The sequence below is a fragment of the Carassius carassius genome, chromosome 15, assembly GCF_963082965.1.
Source record: "Carassius carassius chromosome 15, fCarCar2.1, whole genome shotgun sequence".
Taxonomy (NCBI): domain Eukaryota; kingdom Metazoa; phylum Chordata; class Actinopteri; order Cypriniformes; family Cyprinidae; genus Carassius; species Carassius carassius.
The window spans coordinates 29,214,423-29,237,051 of NC_081769.1; the positions used below are offsets into that span (position 1 = coordinate 29,214,423).

Genomic DNA, 22,629 nt, shown 5'->3' on the forward strand with positions numbered 1-22,629 from the left:
GTGTGTGGGTGAGTGGGTTTGTGACTTTGGAGCTCTCTACAGTTACGTTTGTGGAATTCACTGTTGTAAATATCACTGTAACTACAGTGGATACACGTGCATTTGTTGCTACCGTAAACCAATTCGTCTGTTTCTCGAATTTCATACCAAATCATAAAAATAAATAAATAAAACTTAAATATAGTTTCAACCAAACTGATAAAAACGAAAGCAGGTCCCAATGACACCCATCAAGAAATTGTCCATGTCATATTTCACATAAAAATCAAAAGAGATGCGATTATCCAAATATTTTAAATATATTATATCAGCCAATATCACTGATAAGGACGCCTCTATTAAGTAATTTCCACCAAATTTCTGGGGATAAAATGGGTAATTATAAACAAATAAATGAAAAAAACAAATAAATAATAATTCAATAAATGCTTTGTATCGATTTGTTAAGTTGTATTAAAATATACCTTTTTCTGCAATCTGGAAGAATTAAATACTGTCATTTATCTATAATCTCCAATGTTCTTTGTTAAAAGTAAAACTGAGAAGAATAAACACACACAAATCCATCACAAGTAAAACATCCAACAAATGTATTACCATGATGAGAATATGGAGGTAAACTGTTACTGTTCATAATTCTTATGGAATAATATCACAAGGCTCAAAAAAAATAAACAAACAAACACATACATAAATAAATACGTATACATTCACCCAAGCTTATCTGTGATGTGGTGTGTGAGTTGTTATACTATGACATTGTTCAGGTGGTTTAGCAGCTGACATAGCACATCTCACAAGACAAATACGAGAATCTGAATGGCTTTAATTCACTATATTTAATAAAATAACTTAATAATGATTACTAAAGCACCAAAATCTGAATTAGTTACACTGATTCAAAGAGCGCTGAGACCACATTTCATCTGGTTCTTCCCTGAACTTGACAGAGACATTAAGCAATTACATGCAGGTTCAGAGGACTGCGATGATGACAACATCCTTTTAAAGCCTGGAGGAACGTTGACTGAGAAATGCCAGCGATGCACTGAATGCAAGGTGCAGCATCAGATTACTGTGGCCTGAGCCAAGCCAATCCAAAGCACTCGCCTGAACGCTTGCAGCCAGTTTCCCCTGTAATGAGATCCTTGGCAACTGCAATACCTGCACAGCATGATGGATGAGAAATGACCCTCAAACACAAAGACACTCACACAGATCATCTTATATCAAGTTATATAAACATTGCGTTGAGCATACAAAAGGTGTCTCTCATAAAGTCACATGAAAAGTTTTTCTCCTAACGGCATGTAATTTTGGGAACCCATATTTTTGATAACACTCCATTAGACTGGGATCTGAGGGTGAGTACTGGAGAGTAAATTGGTTGTAGTGGAATATGATGGATAAATGAATGTTAAGCCCGTGAACTAGACTACAGCAATGGAAAGAAATTATGTCATCTGCTGATGTCATATGTGAGCATGTTTCTTGTTATTAGTCGTCATATCTGCTTCAGTGAAAGCATATACGAGGAGGAAACAAATCAAAACAGCTCCGGTATCTTCCTTATGTCAGGGTTTGAATATGTAGAGGTTGTAATATTTAGGTAACCTCACACCAGAACAGTTTGTCCCTTGTGTTGTCAATTTATTTTAGCACTAGAGGGTACTGTTGTACATGCTTGTTTATTATGAAATTAAAATGACTATATATATATATATATATATATATATATATATATATATATATATATATATATATATATATATATATATATATATATATATATATATATATATATTAGCCTATAATATTACATGATAAAACATTTTATAGCTTCGCCATCTCCTGATACTGAACGCTAATATGATACGCTCTCTAATGCATTTAATATAATTTAGAATGGGACACTGAAACAAGCATTATTACATCCCTTTTATGTTTCAAATTTAGTTTTTAGTTTCGATAGTAAAGTAATTTTTATTATTATGATTATTATTCTTTAAATTCCAAGCAAAATGTGAAAAATTTCCAAGGCTCATCTGTGAAAGAGTTAACGTTAAACGCCAGTAGGAGGAGAAAACAGGAAGTGGCCAAACCCTTTAACACAGTCCGATAACTTCACACAAACACACACGCAACCTTATGTAACGTGACGGGAGTAAATCACTGCACCTCTTTGTGATCGAGGTGAATAAGCGGGGATGTAAAACCGACTGCCTGTCGATCTTCAGCAGCATCTTCGTTATCAGATGCGCGAGTGATCATCACAGACTCCAGACACGAGTGCAGTGAAACGTGAGGTGAGTTTATTAACTGCGTCTCAAAACATAGCTACTGTACCACACCTACAGTAAATACCGAGCTATCTGAAGTCCTCATAGTTACGTTCCGATTTTGGGGTGGCTGTTATGCCCAAAAAATGCGGTTTAGGTAGGAAACACCTTAAGGCACTAAGGTTACCTGGTCTGTATTTGAGCTGATTTTCTTGTAGTGTGTTTGCGTGACAATGAAGAACGTTAAATGTGTCTTTTATGCCTGACAGTAGCCGTACTAGAGTTACAGTAACACTGTCATTTATTGACAGAATTGTTTGTTATTAACTTAGAAGCTCTACGACGTCACATTTTTCCTCAATAGAATATAGTGTTGTGCATACTGCGCAGTAGATGCTGCCTATTACTTTTTACATGAAGATAAATCTGCTACAGTGTCACATGGTTACAACGAGTAAATAGAGGTATTGTTATAATGTTTGTGTAAAAAGTTTTTGTCAGTCTGATTAAGTGAATCAAGGAGACATTCAAATTTACGCATTCTGTTTTCTCGTCACGTCGAACGCATTGCATTGTGGGCTGTCTAACATTCACTCTCTCCAAATGTTGTATGCCTGCTCTCCTACTAAACATTTGGCGACCTAAAACAGGCGAAGTACGCAGATTAAATCTTCCATCAAGATTCTAAAGTGGGCATCCAATGGACTCTTAGAGTAACTATCCCATGAGGCCACAGGAGAGGAGTCATGCATTTACATCAACATTTACATTTATGCATTTGGCAGGCGTGTTTATCCAAAGCGACTTTCAAAAGGGAAACAAAAGCCATTCGTAAAGGAGCCAACAATATTTGAGATATACAGTGCCAGGTTTAGTATCCTTCTAACTAGATTCTAAGATTCTAGTAAAGCAGCGTAACTGATGCTGTGTCACATGACAATCTCAGCATGGCTGATGTAGTATGTCTAAATTGCATCCTTACTACACACAAGCATACTATGTAGAACATACTTCTTTAAAGACCACTAACTAGATTCCTTAATAAATGTAGTACCTATTCATACATGATGACGCTTGGGATGAAGCTCTAGTATTTATCAGTGTATTCTAGTTATATACTGCACATTTTTGTAAATTTTATAGATTTAGAAAATATACAGATGTTGTATAATATTATGTCACTTGCTTACAGACTTACATGCATTATTCTTGTCTAGATAAAAGGTCTAGATAATAAAGAATTAAATCAGAGTTTAAATCACCTGTCCTGTTTAATTTGTATTACTTTGGCAAAACGGTGAAGTCTAAAAAAAAAAAGACAAATAACTGAATAGTTATTTACTAAAATGACTATAGAGTTGGATTATTTTTGTTTCCTCATTTGGCAAGATTTCACTGCATCATGATATTAATCATTGTTTGCAAAGCCATGTGTTTCACTTCCCTGGGCTCAAAACCAAAGTATATGCAAATAATGCTCACTGCTGAGAACTGCCAGAGAGCTCACTTTAGTGACCCACTTTATGAGGCCAAATGTGTTTTCAGACTGATCAATAGAGATCCAGGACCTTAATCATATTCCTGCTAGACATTCTTTCAGCACATTTCCTGATACTGTTTGTTTCTGATCCTTTATTCTTTGGTTTGGGATTTGGTGCTTTTTCAATTATTTATACAAAAACACACACATACGCATGTACTGAGACTGATTCAGCACATTTCCTAATACCATTTGTTCCTAAATCTTATTTCTTGTTTGGTCACAAGGGGTGAAACTCCAAAAACAGTGCAAGCTCTCGGTCAAAAGTACAATGACATGGCAGAAAAAAAATTGCAAGTGTCAGTGGACGTCACACGTGTCTCATCAATCAATACTGACTGGACAGACAACGGACATTTAGGGCAGTGATGTTATGCACATTGATCGTGACAGAGGAGACAAATGTGTCATGGATAAAAATGTCACCGTTATCTCTATTTTTCTGACCTGTCGAGGCAGGCGGGGCCCTCTAATCTAGCTTTATCCTGGATTATGTTATTATGACTTCTTCCCGTTTGGGATTGGGTCGTCATGCGGGACGGGAATGTTGACTGGAAGACTTCATAAAGCTGGGAGTTCATTCTGGGTAGAAGATCTCTTGTTCCTCCGGAACGACTTGTTTGGTGTTCCATTAAGAGAGCAGGCTGAGCAGGTTTTGAGCTGGTGTACACAACACAAATGAGATTAGACAGACGGCTAATAACAGATCTTCCGACTAACAGTGAGTTACAGTCTTTAAATGCTTATGTATTGTCTGCGTGAGATTCTACTGAAAACTGACTTCAGAAGAATGATTTCACATTTTTGCTAAAGACCTTTCTTTCCTTTCTTACTCAATTGAACTGCATAATCTGCGTTTTGAAACCTTTCTGACGTTAGAACTCAAACGTTGCAATCCATCCACCTCAGCTTTGCTTGTTCCTCTCTTTAGAAGCATGGAGGACGGCACTCCACTATTTCTGAAGTTGACGGGCTAAACAACAAGAGGAAGCAGGCATGGAGGCAGAAAAAGCCATGATCCACTGCAAACTCTGCCTGACTGACTGTCCTGAGCTGGAGACCAGCACACTGCAGTCCTGTAACTGTGTGTTTTGTGTGCAGGTAAGAGCATTGCTGAATAAAATTTTTTAAAACTGAAGTGTGTTGTCATGCAGCAGAATATGTAGTTGCTATTACATATGCAAGTATCAGTAATATAGGAAAATTACGTTCACAAACATCGTTCCATAAGCAGGTGTTTACCTCTAGCTGTGGTCTGGTTCATGCAGTAAACAAAGTACAATAGTGTTCAGTCTCGCCAAGTGGGGGATATTTTCTTTCACATGCCATTTAAGATTAGCCAAATCTAGGCTTTCTCTGAAACAAATCTTGTGGGTCAGACTTTCAAATCATTTGACGTTTAATGGTTTTTAAGCTGAAGTGTGGCATATTTAAGTTAAAACATTCTACTGGAATCCAACTTCCATTCAACAATTGCTTCCCCTGAAAGGCATAAATATTAATAATAATCTATCAAAACAATGTTTAGCTAATTCTGAACATTGATTAACCTGACTAGGGATATAATACTTAATGAAAACTAAACTGAAATTTTTTTGCATTTCTTAAACTAAAAGTAAAATTAAAATAAAATAATTATTCTTGTTTTTATTCGGCTAGTTGCCAAGGCATAATTTTTTCAACTTGATGAACTAACATAACTAAAACCAAAACTGAAATGAATAATAAAAACTATATTATACTTTTTGTAATATTTTATATTTTCCATTTAGTTTTTGCCATTTTTATTAGTTATTGTGGGCTGTTTTAAGAATGTATATGTATATATATATATATATATATATATATATATTATACATTCTTAAAACAGAATGTATATATATATACATTTATATATATATATATATATATATATATATATATATATATATATATATATATATATATATATATATACATTCTTAAAACAGCCCACAATAACTAATAAAAATGGCAAAAACTAAATGGAAAATATAAAATATTACAAAAAGTATAATAGTATCAGACAGACTGTACAAAAGTCACAGCTGTGTTGTGTTTGCAGTGTTTAAGGCAGTATGTACAGGTGGCTATTCGGGGCGGTGCAGGCAGTGCCATCAGCTGCCCTGATCCGGCCTGCAAGAACACCGGAACCCTGCTGGACTCTGAGGTACTTCTGTCTATCTCGCTCTCAGTTATGAAACACAGTTTCCAGTTCAACAGTTTATGCTAAAAATATTGAATATTTAAATGTTCAAAAATTTGGGAGTCAAAACTGTTCAGCCTTAGTTCACCAAGGCAAGCATTTATTTGATCAGAAATACAGATCAAACAGTAATTTTGTAAAATATTGCTACAATTTAAAATATTTAAAAAAAAATTTTTTAATATGTTAAAATGTAAATGATCCCTGTGATGTCAAATCTGAATTTTTTTCTAGCATCAATACTCCAGTCTTCAGAGTCACGTGATCCTTCAGAAATCATTCTAATGTGCTGATTTGCTGCTCAAGAAACATTTCTTATTATTATCACTGTTGAAAACAGTTGAGCTGCTTAATATTTTGTAGAAACTGTGATTTTTCAGGACAGCATGTATTTTAAACATTTTGCACTTTTTATTAAATTAACTCAACCTTGCTGAACAAAAGTATTAATTTTTTTAAAGCCCCCCCCCAGTCTTTTAAACAGTAGTGTCAATTAACAGAGTTAATTGCAAAAGCAACCCCCTAGTAACCACTCAGAACACCCTAGCGACAAAATTAGCCTTAACCTTAGCAACTACATGACAAAGCCATGGCAAATTAAAATAGATCTAAAGTGAACTCAAACGGCTTTGATTAAATTTTTCCAGGCTAGTTTAGTCTAAATGTTCATTTTGCTTTTGGTTGCCACAGCAAGAACACAATGGCTTTATTCATCATCAATGTTTCCACACGTCTGAGTATTATTTTCCCCTCATGATCTCCACCAACCTGTTTTGTGAACTAATGCATCATAAATTAAAGTACAGTGATATATAAAAATGCTAAACTGTCTAAATAGCACATTTTTGACCTCTTTTGTGTTATTTCAGTCTTTTTCTTGTGTTATTTAATACAATCATTTCTATTTATTTACTATAGATTTTCATAAGCAGGATCTCTTCACACAATTGACCAGCTGACTGTGAATTATGTCTAACATATTCATGTGCAGTTCTGTTGCTCAAACATGACATGTTCAAACATGACCTGAATTTAAATTCATATCCTTCTTTGTACAGCTCGCCTTGTTTGCTCCCAGCGATCAGGTTGAGCTCTATCAGCGGCTCCGGTTTGAAAGAGGTACGTGTTGTTCATGTTTGTATGCATGCATTTATGTGCCGCTTTCCATAATCACTCTTGAAGGACAGTGTTACTATAATCATCTCTGAAATTCCTAGAGGGACTATGATAGACAGGAACAAACAGTTTTAGATAAGCAATGTGAGTTATAAAGAAGCATCATTTTATGCTTACTAGACTGTTTATGTCAGTTATTACTGATTTTAGTGATATATTGTATTTTTTCTGTCTCTAGTTTAAATATAGCTTTTGAAAATCAATCCTAACTGAGTTAGGAGGAAATTTAGATCTCTTAGACTATGATCTGTAGTGTGAAACATGCCGTTTTTTTTTGTTTTTTTTTTTGAGTGTGAAAATGGATTTGAAATCAATATTCAATCAAAAAACAGTGTTCCAGTGTTGGCATAGTTTTGTAGGACAGTAGTGACAGTATTTGTACCACAGAAGCAGCTTCTTGACACATTAACTTGGAACAACTTGGTACCCTGGTAATTTAATGTAAGACACTAAAAACGTAAACTGAAATTTCTTATTCTTATTAAAAAAAATTTTTTTATAAAATATCTTTGGATTGTGGGATATCACAGCAAGAGAAAAAAAAACAGATGAAGTCATCTTACACAAGATATTACTCAAAGTATTACTCAAAGATGATATGATAGCTTCCTATGTCCGTCTATACAGTACTGTCTGCAAATGCAAATATTTAGAAGTTTCGGACAAAGGTTTTATCCTACGTCTCAAGTATGAGTGTGCTGCTGGTTGCTGGTTTGTGTCTGCCAGGGTCCAGCTCAGCGTTTATAGAAGTGTAAACAATGAGCTTATTCAGACGGCGAAGCTGTGGGATTTTCTTCTTCCACTGCCTCTGCATCTGAGCTGCCTTCGAAATGCTAGGAATCGTCTAGACTGTCTGTGGTGTCAGAGTAAATTGTGAAATTAGTATTCACAGAGGTCTTCCTGATATTGCAAGAACGTCCCGGATTTGTGACTGTTAACAGTAAACCTCAATGAGAAGTTGACAGTGAGGAAGGGAATTTTGCAAGCAAGTGAATTGGCTTTGCCACATCTCCTTTTTTTTTGGCTTTGAATGATTTTTTTCTCTCTTTCAGGAGTTCAGTTAGACCCCAGTAAAGCATGGTGTCCCGTGCTGGACTGTCAGGCCGTGTGCAGTCTGACGCCTGGAACTGAAGGCAAACCACTTCCTGTGCCCTGCCCCGCGTGCCGTACCATCTTCTGCTGCGACTGCAGAAGCCCTTGGATAGATGGTCACTCCTGCTCCCAGCACCAGCCTCTGATGGCACCATCAGCAGACAGGTCAGTGTGATCGATTTACCACTGAACCAATAACTGTTCATCATTCACTTCCATAACACAGCCCTGTAGACGTGCTCTATGTGTCGTCTCTGCAGTGCACTGAGCAGCGCTGAAACTGATGCAGCCATTAAACAGTGTCCAATGTGTGGCGTCTATATAGAGCGCAATCAGGGCTGCGCACAGATGCTCTGCAAGAGCTGCAAACACACGTTCTGCTGGTACTGCCTTCAGAATCTGGATGTAAGTGACTTTAGGAGTTTACAAATGCATTACAGATTTTTGACACTAAGACAATAGAAATACCATGGTATTATAAAAGTATAACAGTACCACATTAATGTATTGTGTAATGTAACCGTGATATTAAAAGCAATACACATTGCATGTACTATGGGCACACCTTGATTTTTGGACATGCATATAATAATAATAGTAGTAATAATAATAATAATAATAGTTAAAAATTAAAATAAAAACAATTAAAAATTTAAATTAATAAAATTAAGGGGTATTTGTTATATGAATAATAATAATAAAAATAGATAAATATTTCATTAAATATTTTATTAAAATAAAATTTTAATATATTAATAGTAATAATAACGATAACATTTTTATGTTTTCTATTAATTTAATATATATATTTTTATAAATTTTAATATTTGTAACAGTTTGACTAATAACAACAACTTTCAATTGTAATAGTAATTTATTATATAACATTAATAATATTAATAATAATAATAATAATAATAATATTACATCATGTAAGATGAAATTAATTTATTATTATAATTGAAAATGAAAATTAATAAAATATAAGTATTTACTGATAATAATAATATGAATAATAAAATATTAACATTTAAATATTTAATTACATTTCAAGAATAATATAACAAATAAATTAAATTTTAATATAATATTATTTTTTAATTGTAATAAATAAATACATTATTATTATTATGATTTATTATTATTATTATTATTATAACAGTCATTTAAAATTAAAACGTATTATTATTAGTGCTGGGCAACGATTTTTTAAATTCTTTTTAATTGTGATTAATCGAATGATCGTCTGCGATTAATCCCAATTAATCGCATTGTTATGCACAAAACTAGCCTATATGAAAAAAGTGCAATAACATTGGTTTGTAAACACTTAAAACAAATAAGATGATTTTTTTTACAGCAGGGTTACCTTTACATAGTAGCAGTTAAAATATTTCTTGTAAATCTTAACTTATAACATTAATGTAATTAAATATAACACAAGCTATTTGTCACTGCCAGGACATTAATGTTTTTATAGAAAATATTTTAGTTTGTTATAGAAAAACAAGTTATGCTCAGAGTCCAGAGCCTCGATCATAACATTATAACAGGCATCTTCCGAGTAGAAACCTGGATGATCGAGGGACCCATCTCAGCAGAGGGCAGCGCAGGACAAAACTTGATGGGCGGGTAGAGACTGTGTGTGTGTGTGTGTGTGGGATGCTGGAGAATAATTAGGGTGTGCTCACACTAGGCAATCTTAACCCCAAAATACAGGATCATTTGACTAGCGTGATCGCTCTGTTTAACAGTCCCTGGCTCGGTTGGAAGAGGTGGGCAAGAGTGCGGTTCAGTTATACAGATCAGTGAGTATGAGTGCTAACCGCGCCAGAAGCACAGATCTTCTGATACGTGCTGCATGATTGCATGAAGCGATAGATGTGTATAGCAATAAATTGTGAGAGGGCAGTGTGTTACAGCATCCCATACGACTCAAAATAATAAACCACAAAGTTAACAAAACAGTGCACTCCACTGTGCTGAGCAAGCACTTCTCTGCTGTCTTCACTTGCTATCAGAAACTTCCTATTTCCCATTTATGAAGTCGTGATTGATGCTTAGCCTAAATAATTTGATCGGGAACATCTCCTCCTGTGACCCATGATTTGTCTGTGTGTGTATTCAGAGCCAGTGAGCACCAGACTTTTATAATAATAAAAAAAAACTGCTTTAACGCGCAATAAAATAATTATCGGCATTAATCAATTAATGCGTTAACGCAATAATAGTGCATTAATTTGCCCATCCCTAATTATTATAAATAAAATTGTCAATTATTAAATATTTAAAAATATTTTATTTATAATATGAATGATAATAATATGAACCTATTTAATTACATTTCAATAATAATAATAATATAACTAATTAGATTTCAATATAATATTACATTACAATTTAAATTTTTTACTTTTTTTTTTTTTGTGCCAGTTATCATTTGTAAGCCTTTTTGGATAAATTTGTCTGCTAGATAAGTAAATGTAAATGTCCCTATGGTTACAGGGCGATATATTTCTGAGACATTATGATAAAGGACCATGCCGAAACAAGCTGGGGCACTCCAGAGCTTCCGTCATGTGGAACAGGACACAGGTTAGCTGGAATGCCAGTGTGCACTCTTTTTCATTATGTTAGACATTTACCAATTTCCAAATGACTCTGGTGTCTAGTTTTTAGAAAGCACCCATTTTTGCAGCTTTTTCAGTTGATTTTTTTTTTACAGCAAGATTAGACTGTTTCTAATCATAACATAAAATGATAACTACTCGCATGCGGTGAAATCCCAGTTGAGTTTGAGTTTGTGTCTGTGATGTGTTCAGGTGGTCGGTATACTGGTGGGCGTCAGCATCATCGTGCTAGTGACATCACCGCTGCTGCTGCTGGCCTCTCCCTGCATCCTGTGCTGCGTGTGCAAACCCTGCCAGGCCAAGAAGATCAAGAAAAAGAAGAAAGACAAGAAGCCATCAGATTCCACTGCATAGGAGAGCTCCTAATAATCAACATGTGTAGCATCCTCCACGTGCCAATCCTCAAGTCCCGCGATCCAGGTGCACAAGTGCCTCATTCTCAGTGCCTGGTAAATTCGGTGGATTTATTTTGCCTTCAGGTGCATTATAGGAAAAGAATCTTGTTGTTTATTGAATAAACAACATCTGTAAAGGAACTCTTTTTATTTCCCCGTAGCCTTCTGGACCAAAGGCCCTGCTGTTTTTTCTTGTGTACTTTAATATGTAAATAATGTATTTATGAGTCTGGGTACTGTCCTGTGCTCTTTTTACATTTGTTGATTTTTCTGCATTAAATATTTTATATCCTCATTACAATAAACTTAACAGCTGAGCAGTGAAAGTGGCCAGTTTCTATGTGTTCTTATTTTAAAATGGTTAGAAAACATTATTTTTTTTTTTTAACATAAAGTTATCTCAAGTTATTAAACTTACACACACACAAACATAGTCATATTTAACAATAAATGTAGTTTTTTAAATCATTTTAGTTTCAGGGCTCATACTCATAGTGAAACAGCATGAAAAAGAAAGCATTTCTCAAACAGAAAACAGTTGTTGTATTGTATTTCATACCCAGCTAGGAATATTTACACAAGAGTTTCTGCTTAAGTGAATATTCCTGCTGCTTTTGTTTTCATTTTTGTTTGCCTGCTTTCATTTCCATTTAAATAATGCGTTCTTTTTATATATGAGGTCTAGTTAACTTTTTAAATGCCTCTTGAAGATGAGAAAATGTGGATAAGATTGAAAACAGTGTGACAAGGCCTTTGAGAGCATCATCACTTAAGGTTGAGTTCATGGCCTGTCTTTTCCTGTGGATCATCATTGTAGATATTTTGAAGCATTAATCTTAATTTGTCAGTATGACTAAGGGATAAAGGGAAGATGTTAATAGTAAGAGTCAAGAAGAGTCTAATGAACATGTACAGTACTAAGAAAAAGGTACCACAGTTATTTTTCCATATTAGAATGTATTTACGCTTCTTCGTATGAGTCTGTATTCAGGTTTTAATTTTGTTCCGAGTTGGATTTACACTGGAATGATCATTTATTTGCAACAAAATAAACATTTCAGCAATAGAGAGACACCGTGTGGCCACAGGTTGAACTGCAGACATTGATTTGTTTCTAATAAGAAAAATCAGAATAATGTGAAGTATGATAAGAAGTAGGCTATGTGAGTTAGAGAGACAAGAGTTTTAAAGAACGCTGGATATTTAAAAAAAATCCACTGGGTTTAACTAAATATTTGATTTAAGTATTTTTCTTTTATTTTTTATTTTTTTAATAAAAAAGTAACAGGATGCCAATAACTTACCATTTAGCAAGTGAACATCTTGGCATACAAGTTAATCATTCAGTTAATCATACACACATAACACTTTTTTTTATAATGAATGAAGGCACATCTAATGAAGCTTGCAGACGAAGCCAGATGCAAAGATTGTCAAATAATTTGCCTAGCTCTTTTTTCTGTTGTAATAAAATATATTTTGAATGTTTTTTTCTATGCCGATTAATTTGAGCAGCACAAGAATGTCCCTCCTGCTGCAGAGCGGTTACGGCTTACAAACATCCTCCGAGAACATTCAGTGTCGGTGAGTAATTATGATTGTGAGAGCATCTTGTTGACAACTCACTCGATTGTGAAGAAGACCAAATGAAAGGCCAAACTCATTCAAACACATACGCTTGAGATGCACAACACAGCTGGCCAGCATCAAACATGATTACAGTCATTAGACGGGGGTGGAACTGTCCTTTGCAAGGAGTTTAAATAAATACTGTGTTTGTGAAGTTTTTGGGGTAAAAAAAAAAATATTGAAAACATGTCCATGTAATTTCATCCTTAAAAAAAATGAAGAAAAAAAGATAATAAAGTCTATTTTAGAATAAACTGTTATTACTTTTAATGCATACAGAGTTTTTGTTGTATTTAAAATTTTATTATTTTCAATATTGAGTCTCTTTAGAATATATTTGCTATATTCTCCTTTTAAATAATCATAAATTAAAGATAATACATACAACACACTCATTAGCCAGGGGTGGAACTGTCCTTAGTCAGAAGTTTAAAATAAATACTGTGTTTGTGAAGTTTTAAGGGTGAAAATTTCTTGAAAGCATATCCATGTCATTTCATCCTTTAAAAAATCATAAAGATAATGAAGTCTGTTTTAGATTAAATTAAATGACTGTTATTACTTTTAATGCGTGAAGAGTTTTTGTTGTAGCCTATTTAAAATGTTATTCTTTTCAGTGTTGATTCTCTTTAGATTATATTTGCTGTATTCTCCATTTAAATAATCATAAATGAAAGATAATAAAACAAAATGTATACACAACTCTGCAAGGATGACTAAGAAAGGCCTACATGTAAAACTCTTCTTTTATGGTGTGAGGTCAAGGCTTTTTTCATCATGACGTCATGTAATAAGCTCTTATTTTACATAGTGTCGTTTGTTTTTATTAGTCACGAGTTAAACTGAGTTTGTTTTGTTCACCTCAGCATGAGATCTTGAATAGATTATGTATGCTAAGTTAGAACATGATAATTTTTTTTTCTCGTTGATACCACAGTGGAAATTACACTATATTTTACTTAGTATATTTTATATACTTTTTCATTTTCATTTCTCTTTTATTCTTTTCATGAAAATGCATTATTTGTACAATAGTTATATTATATATAACTATTTTTTCTTCACAAGTCATGGGCATAAATGTATTTTAGCAGTTTTTAATACAACGTGCACTCAAGACGCTCGTAACATCTGCCAAACGAAACCTTTCTGTGACATCACATCACACTGAAGTCGATTCGCCAACCAGCAGCCTTGGATTGGCCAATGGCCAGATAGCGTGAGCTCTGCTCACCGAACACGCGAATCTTATTGGTTCGTTCTAAACAGAGGAGGCGGGACGCTGCGGTCTACAAACTCCAAGAGGATCCGCGCCCTCATTATCATAAATTATTCAGCATCACTTAGAAGCATCGAACCAACCCGAGTGGACGCATGTGCTGGATATTATACTTACTTTTATTTATGGTTATTTATAATAAGAGCGTTTTCAGTGTATTCTTGACCTAAATTATTATTTTTTAATTTTTAATATTTTTTCTCTCACAGTTTTTGTATGGAAAAACAACTCTAAAATCTATTTTCTGATCACCTGTGCGTGCCATTTAAGACTGTTATTGACATTTTTTGTCTTTTATTTTCATTTTTTTGTTTCGTTATTTAAATTGATTTTCAACATGTGGACCTTTCTTGGAATCGCAAGTTTCACATATATCTATAAGAAATTCGATGCCCTGGTGAGTAACGCGTCCAGAGAGCTGCTGGTGGCCGCGGTGCTGTGCGTGTCTGTGGGGCTGATGATCACATGTCTCGGCTTTCGTGGACAGACGCTCAAAGCGCCTCAGTTTCTCCTGATGCCTCTCAAACTCTTAACTACATTCCCTCCTACCAAAAAGCTCTTCTCCAAGTCCAGTACAGACAGTTGTAGTCGCACTTCTAAGAAGGTGAGATAGTGTTTTTGATCATACGTGGTCTTTGTGTTTTTATAGTTGTGAATTAATTTCCATGAAATCGATTTCAAGCTATTAATATTATTGGAAATATATCACCACTAAAAACTTGTCACTACTCAAGAGTTATGGTAAAAAAAATCGAAACAACAGGATTGTGCAATCTTTTTTTTCTCAGATTGATTTGTTTGTTTGTTTATTGGGTAAATGATAAACATGGGCCTACATATTGTTTTATTTATTTTATTTATTTGAACACAAAACCCCTGTACATTTATTACATTATAATACAAGCTACATCAAGAGGCTCACAGAGAACATATGTTGCCTAAAAAAGTGTTACATTTTTCATTAAGTGTTGTCTGTATTTCTGAGATACTTTTAAATTAAACTGGAATGTTTTTCATTTCCTGCCTTCATTTAAACCTTTAGTAAGTGTCATTTTATTAATTGTATTATGGTTTAAGTTTTAGTTAACTAAAAGAACCATGATATAAATCATTAAAAAAAAGAAAATCATAAAAATTCATAATAACCATATTGTTTTTTTTTTTTTCAAAATTAAATATTATTTCATTTGTGATCACCTGGCTGTCACCAAAATAAACCTGTCAAATTGTTATATATTATACTTAAAGAACAAAAAAAAAATGTATAATACTCACTTTTCTATCTTTTTTCTTTCTAACTAGAGAGATGTAAAGCGAAAGAGGGCGACAGACAGTCAGTCCGGTCAGGCAGAGGATCCAGAGGTCATCATAGTGGGCGCTGGTGTGCTGGGGTCAGCCATGGCTGCCGTTCTGGCCCGGGACGGCCGGAGGGTCACAGTGGTGGAGAGGGACATGAAAGAACCAGATCGGATAGTGGGAGAACTTCTGCAGCCGGGAGGATATCGAGCACTCACAGAACTTGGCCTGGAGGGTACACATATCCCGTTTACAGTCACACTTCTTCTGATTTTTCTATTAAATGCATGTTGTTCAAATCCTCTGTGCATATTTTCAGATATTTTCAAATATCGAATACATAAACTAAGCATAAAATATTTTATTGCATAGATTATTATTGCTTTTATGCATTGCACTTCACAAACTCACAGTATTATTTTCATGTCTTTTTGTCTTCTCTCAGATGCTGTTGAAGGTCTTGATGCCCATGTGGTGAACGGTTATGTAATTCATGACCTGGAGAGCCGAACGGAGGTGGAGATCCCGTATCCCCAGCATGAGAACAGCATTCAGGGTGGACGTGCTTTCCATCACGGACGCTTCATCATGGGACTGCGTCGAGCTGCTCTCGCTGAGCCCAAGTAAATACCTGGCGCAGTTACTAATATACAAATGTCATTCTTATCAATACTGATGTGGTTCAGAAAGATTCTGATTCGAATTTGAAAGTGTTTAAACTTTGGACACCACCACTAGAGAAAATGTTTGACTGTAGATCTTATATATGGTGAGGATATACAGCACCTGCTGGTTTAGGTACGTATTTATCGGACTATAAGTCGCACCTGAGTATAAGTCGCATCATTCCAAAAATAAGTCATGATGAGGAAAAAAACATAAGTCGCACTGGACTATAAGTCGCATTTATTTGGAACCAAGAACCAAGAGAAAACATTACCGTCTACAGCCGCGAGAGGGCGCTCTATGCTGCTCAGTGTACAGTCGTGGCCAAAAGTTTTGAGAATTACATAAATATTAGTTTTCAAAAAGTTTGCTGCTAAACTGCTTTTAGATCTTTGTTTCAGTTGTTTCTGTGATGTACTGAAATTTAATTACAAGCACTTCATACGTTTCAAAGGCTTTTATCGACAATTACATGACATTTATGCAAAGAATCAGTATTTGCAGTGTTGGCCCTTCTTTTTCAGGACCTCTGCAATTCGACTGGACATGGTCTCAATCAACTTCTGGGCCAAATCCTGACTGATAGCAACCCATTCTTTCATAATCACTTCTTGGAGTTTGTCAGAATAAGTGGGTTTTTGTTTGTCCACCCGCCTCTTGAGGATTGACCACAAGTTCTCAATGGGATTAAGATCTGGGGAGTTTCCAGGCCATGGACCCAAAATTTCAACATTCTGGTCCCCGAGCCACTTAGTTATCACTTTTGCCTTATGGCACGGTGCTCCATCGTGCTGGAAAATGCATTGTTCTTCACCAAACTGTTGTTGGATTGTTGGAAGAAGTTGTTGTTGGAGGGTGTTTTGGTACCATTCTTTATTCATGGATGTGTTTTTGGGCAGAATTGTGAGCGAGCCCACTCCCTTGGATGAGAAGCAACCCCACACATGAATGGTGTCAGGCTGCTTTACTGTTGGCATGACACAGGACTGATGGTAGCGCTCACCTTTTCTTCTCCGGACAAGCCTTTTTCCAGATGCCACAAACAATCAGAAAGGGGCTTCATCGGAGAATATGTCTTTGCCCCAGTCCTCAGCAGTCCATTCACTATACTTTCTGCAGAAGATCAATCTGTCCCTGATGTTTTTTTTTTTTGGAGAGAAGTGGCTTCTTTGCTGCCCTTCTTGACACCAGGCCATCTTCCAAAAGTCTTGGCCTCACTGTGCGTGCAGATGCGCTCACACCTGCCTGCTGCCATTCCTGAGCAAGCTCTGCACTGGTGGCACTCCGATCCCGCAGCTGAATCCTCTTTAGGAGACGATCCTGGCGCTTGCTGGACTTTCTTGGACGCCCTGAAGCCTTCTCTACAAGAATTGAACCTCTTTCCTTGAAGTTCTTGATGATCCTATAAATTGTTGATTTAGGTGCAATCTTAGTAGCAACAATATCCTTCCCTGTGAAGCCATTTTTATGCAACGCAATGATGGCTGCACGCGTTTCTTTGCAGGTCACCATGGTTAACAATGGAAGAACAATGATTTCAAGCATCACCCTCCTTTTAACATGTCAAGTCTGCCATTCTAACCCAATCAGCCTGACATAATGATCTCCAGCCTTGTGCTCGTCAACATTCTCACCTGAGTTAACAAGACGATTACTGAAATGATCTCAGCAGGTCCTTTAATGACAGCAATGAAATGCAGTGGAAAGGTTTTTTTGGGATTAAGTTAATTTTCATGGCAAAGAAGGACTATGCAATTCATCTGATCACTCTTCATAACATTCTGGAGTATATAAATTGCTATTATAAAAACTTAAGCAGCAGCTCTTCCAATTTCCAATATTTATGTAATTCTCAAAACTTTTGGCCATGACTGTAGACTACAGGAGCACTGAGCAGCATCTCTGGCAGTATATAGCGCCCTCTGGAGGCTGTAGACGGTAATGTTTTCTCTTGGTTCATGTCAAATTAATTTAGATAAATAAGTCGCACCTGACTATAAATCACAGGACCAGCCAAACTATGAAAAAAAGTGCGACTTGTAGTCTGGAAAATACGGTAGACATTTTTGTGGAGTCCTTGTGTCTCTGTATGGGCTTTTGTGAAGGACTTGGGTTTAATATCATGTCATATTTGTACAGTGTGAAGTTTGTGGAGGGAACAGTGACCAGCCTGGAGGAAGAAGATGGTTCTGTGACAGGAATTAAGTACAGGGAGAAGGACTCGGGGATAATCAAGGTAGTGCACACTGATACTTGGTTGTAATATTTGTAGATGTCTGGTTATGATTGTAAATGGATCACGGGTATTTCGATTTACTCTGGCAGTCAGATTTTCCATGCTGCAGTTATACTCTTGCTCTTTCTCAGGAGGTCCATGCTCCCCTGACTGTAGTTGCTGACGGATGTTTCTCCAAGTTCCGTAAGAATCTGATTTCTGGGAAAGCTAAAGTGTCTTCTCATTTTGTTGGATGCATTATGAAGGTAAATATTAGGGTGATAATTGCATATCTCTGTTAAAAATTCCTAAGTACACTCTTAAAAATAAAGGTGCTTAAAAGGTTATTTTCAGCAATGCCATAGAAGAACCATTTTTGGTTTTACAAAGAGTCAATAGTTCTTTAAAGAACCGTTGCTTTCTTACCTTTTTATAATATGAAGAACCTTCAGATATTAAACATTTTTATAGAACCATTTAGACTAAAAAGGTTCTTCTATGGCAACATGAAGCACCTTTATTCTTAAGAGTGTAACACAGTGGTTGATTGTGTTATGATGCTCTCTTCCAGGACTCTCCTCAGTTCAAGCCCAATCACGCAGAGCTGGTTCTAGCTGATCCCAGTCCAGTGCTGATCTATCAGATCTCCTCCAATGAAACTCGGGTTCTGGTGGACATCAGAGGAGAGATGCCTCAAGACCTTATGCGGTACATGTCGGAAAAAATCCATCCACAACTACCTGGTAAAATTACCAAATTTCTAATACAAGTCCTTTTTTTTTTTACCTCGTTTCAGTTTTAGTTCTTCACAGATCACAACAATGCAATTTAGGCATTTAGATGTCAAAATGCTCACAAATAAGTGTATTTTGCTTAAACAGAGCACTTAAAAGAGCCATTCATGTTGGCACTGCAGAATGATCGCTTGAGAACAATGCCTGCCAGCTTCCTGCCACCCGCACCAGTCAATAAACACGGTAAGCCTCGTTTATTACTTACTTAACCCAAACTTTGGAATGGTAGTGTATCATGGTTTTTTTAAGCAGCAGAACGGTTTTCAACATCGATGATAATTATGTTTTCCTGAGCAGCAAATCAACATTTTAGACTGATTTCTGAAAGATCACAGTAATGATGCTGAAAATTCAGCTTTGCATTACAGGAATAAATTACATTTTAAAGTATATGAAAATAATTTACATTAGTAATAATATTTAACAATATTATTGCACCACTGATCAAATAAATCCAGTCTTGGTTAGCATAAGAAACTTAATCAGAAAAATTACGTCAGATGTTGGAATAATTACGTTTTAAAGCATTCGAAATCTAAAATGTAGACGTTACATAAAAGTGGAGCAGTTCAAATTAAAAAAAAGATGCACTGAGTTAAATGGTGCAGGTTTACGTGTAAAAATGACTGTGTTGCGATCGCTGACCCACCTGTCTTCTTCATTAGGGGTTCTGCTGTTAGGCGATGCGTATAACATGCGTCATCCCCTGACCGGCGGCGGCATGAGTGTGGTGCTGAATGATGTCCGCATCTGGAGAGACCTCCTCAAGAACATGCCTGATCTCTATGAAAATACAGCCGTGCTCCAGGTAACAAATGCTGTTACAATAATCTGAGAATGTAAATTAGGTACCTTTCTAGTGCCAGTAAATGTGATTCTTCACATGCACACGAAATCAAAACAACATATTTAACATCAACTTTGTTGCATAACATAGTTGCCTGCATACTATAGGTAACATAAGATGCACAATAAAATATCTTTCTATTGCTAAACAGAAAACTATTTTACCCAGTATTTTTGCTTATAAGACCAGGCACTTGCAGTGTAATTGCAAATGTAAGCAGGCAGTAAAGAGTAAGGCAGCTCAAAAGCACAAATCTGTTTTGGAACAGATTGCATTGGCTGAATGTTTAAATGCCACTGTGATCATCATAGCGGATCTGAGAAATGAAAAACTGTGCAGTGAAGACTGTTTTTGTTGTCAGGCAAAGAAGAAATTCCACTGGGAGCGTAAATCATCTCACTCGTTTGTGGTGAACGTCTTGGCTCAAGCTCTGTACGAGCTGTTTGCTGCAACCGACAGTAAGTGTCAAAACACATTCTTAAATATTTCGGTTTCATGGTTTAAATGATCATAAAGTTCACAGCTAAAGTAGCTTATTATATCTTAAACATCTGTTAATTTTCAGATTCACTGCATCAGTTGAGAAAAGCCTGTTTCCATTATTTCAAGCTTGGCGGAGAATGCATCAGTGGGCCGATCGGCCTTCTGTCTGTGTGAGTATTAACAAAGAATCTGCCAAATCATTGGTTCTTGAAGATATCGGAGATCTTTTCACACCACTAATCTGTTTCTGTTTTCTCAGATTGTCACCAAAACCCTTTACTCTGATCGGTCACTTTTTCGCTGTGGCATTATATGCCATATACTTCAGCTTCAGATCTGAATCCTGGCTCACATTACCACGAGCACTGGTCAACAGCGCAGCCATCCTGTACAGAGCCTGTGCCGTCATGTTTCCTCTCATTTACTCCGAGTTACAGTACCTGATTTACTAGGAAGGAACTGAAAAACTGATTTCTTCAGTCGGTGAACGTGACACGTGTCAATGTTGGCCACATCTTTTTGGGAACAAGGGATTCATGTCAGACATACTGCACAAGGAACGAGTCTCTGATGAGGAAAAGCATATGGTGTCTGATATTAATAGACCAAGAGCCTGCCTTATATTTTCATACAGTAAGCTAATGATGTAGTGAATTTTGCCTTACCCTGCAATAAAATGAGGGAAAATCCTGTGCTTTATTTATAATTCAATATGAAATAGCTTTTACAAACCATTTCTTATATTCTCATCTGTTTGAGAAGAATATGCATTAAGGAAGTAAATCTGGTCAAAATTAAAATTTCAAGTGCATTTGAGTGCAAATACTTTAATTCATCAATTTATAATGGTTAAACCACTAGGCTGCTGGACTTTTGTGAAAACTGTGTAGATGTTTTAATTTGTTTCAAGAACTAAAGAAAATCAATGGGACTGCATCTCATTTGTTAGATATATGGATTGTTCTTTCAAATAATTTGTCCCTTTTGTATACGGAGTGTGACCATGGAGCACAAAACTAGTCTTAAGTTGCTGGGGTATACTTGTAGCAATATTCAAAAAAACATTGTATGGGTCAAAATTATATATTTTTATTTTATGCCAAAAATCATTAGCATATTAAGTAAAGATTGTGTTCCATGAGGATGTTTTGTAAATTTCCTACAGTAAATATCAAAACTTATTTTTTGATTAGTAATATGCATTGCTAAGAACTTAATTTGGACAACTTTTAAGGCAATTTTCACAATACCTTTTTTTTTTGCACTCTCACATTCCAGATTTTCAAATAGTTGTATCTGGATGTATACTAACAAACCATACATCAATGGAAAGCTTATTCAGAAGTATAAGCTCATTCTGATGTATACATATCAATTTAAGATTGACCCCTATGACTTGTTTTGTGGTCCAAACATAGTTTGACAAACTGAGAAACTGTTTTATAGGCTTTGTATTTTGATATACATCATTCTATTTTAATTGGATGGATGTCTGTGGGATAAATAACTACAATAAAAGCAACATTTTGTGCAAAATACAGTATGTCCACCAGGTGGCGCACCAGCATGATGAAAACAGCGCCACTCTGACCTTGTAACAAAATAAAAAGATAAAAAAAAAAACCACAATTTTGAAACGGAGCTGTCATTGCAACCAGTCATATAATAACATTCTCAAAACCCTTACAACAAGCATTGTCCCTTCTATTTTGACACCTGTCAATCACCCATCATAATCAAAGAGCGTCTTACATCAGACAGGATCGGCGTATTTTGATGTGAATTCAAATTACATGTAATTTTTGCAATTTTGTAATTTTTTAAAAATATGTCTATGACCATAACTCTGAAATGTATTTAGTCAGAATACATAATTTAAATGAACTCAATTTCTTTCTTTTTAAAATAAAAGACAATTTTTACTTTCTGCTCCAGCCACTCCCTGAAACAGTTTGATCCGCTCAGTTTCCTACAGATGAAATGAAGTACCATCTCAATGAATATGCAATTTCACCCAGAAAAGACGGATTACAAAAGTAAATGGGTTGAGGTAATGTTTCATGTTGACATAGACTTCAGTACAC

General features: G+C 35.5%; 2 protein-coding genes across 2 annotated transcripts; both read left to right on the top strand.

Moving 5' to 3' along the window:
- Positions 1-4,754: 4,754 nt before the first annotated feature.
- On the top strand, positions 4,755-11,493 carry rnf144b (ring finger protein 144B). The gene is given in 8 exon segments (XM_059568420.1): positions 4,755-4,793; positions 4,795-4,920; positions 5,903-6,007; positions 7,102-7,162; positions 8,272-8,476; positions 8,572-8,716; positions 10,817-10,906; positions 11,134-11,493. Coding segments are annotated over 8 exon segments (933 nt in total). The 3' UTR covers positions 11,296-11,493.
- Positions 11,494-14,318: 2,825 nt separating this feature from the next.
- LOC132158826 (squalene monooxygenase-like) lies at positions 14,319-21,345 on the top strand. The gene is made up of 11 exons (XM_059568410.1): positions 14,319-14,848; positions 15,547-15,775; positions 15,986-16,163; positions 18,346-18,442; positions 18,574-18,687; positions 18,993-19,164; positions 19,303-19,398; positions 19,881-20,023; positions 20,424-20,520; positions 20,628-20,715; positions 20,805-21,345. Exons 1-11 carry the CDS (start codon positions 14,582-14,584, stop codon positions 20,995-20,997), a joined length of 1,674 nt encoding a protein of 557 aa, XP_059424393.1. The 5' UTR covers positions 14,319-14,581; the 3' UTR covers positions 20,998-21,345.
- The last annotated feature ends 1,284 nt before the right edge of the window (positions 21,346-22,629 follow it).

What these genes read in the sequence shown, in the direction of transcription:
- LOC132158826 (XM_059568410.1), top strand. Translation starts at nt 14,582, where the DNA reads ATGTGGACCTTTCTTGGAATCGCAAGTTTCACATATATCTATAAGAAA. An exon ending in CACAGAACTTGGCCTGGAGG is followed by an intron (nt 15,776 to 15,985) that starts GTACACATATCC and finishes GTCTTCTCTCAG; the next exon opens with ATGCTGTTGAAGGTCTTGAT. An exon ending in AGGACTCGGGGATAATCAAG is followed by an intron (nt 18,443 to 18,573) that starts GTAGTGCACACT and finishes GCTCTTTCTCAG; the next exon opens with GAGGTCCATGCTCCCCTGAC.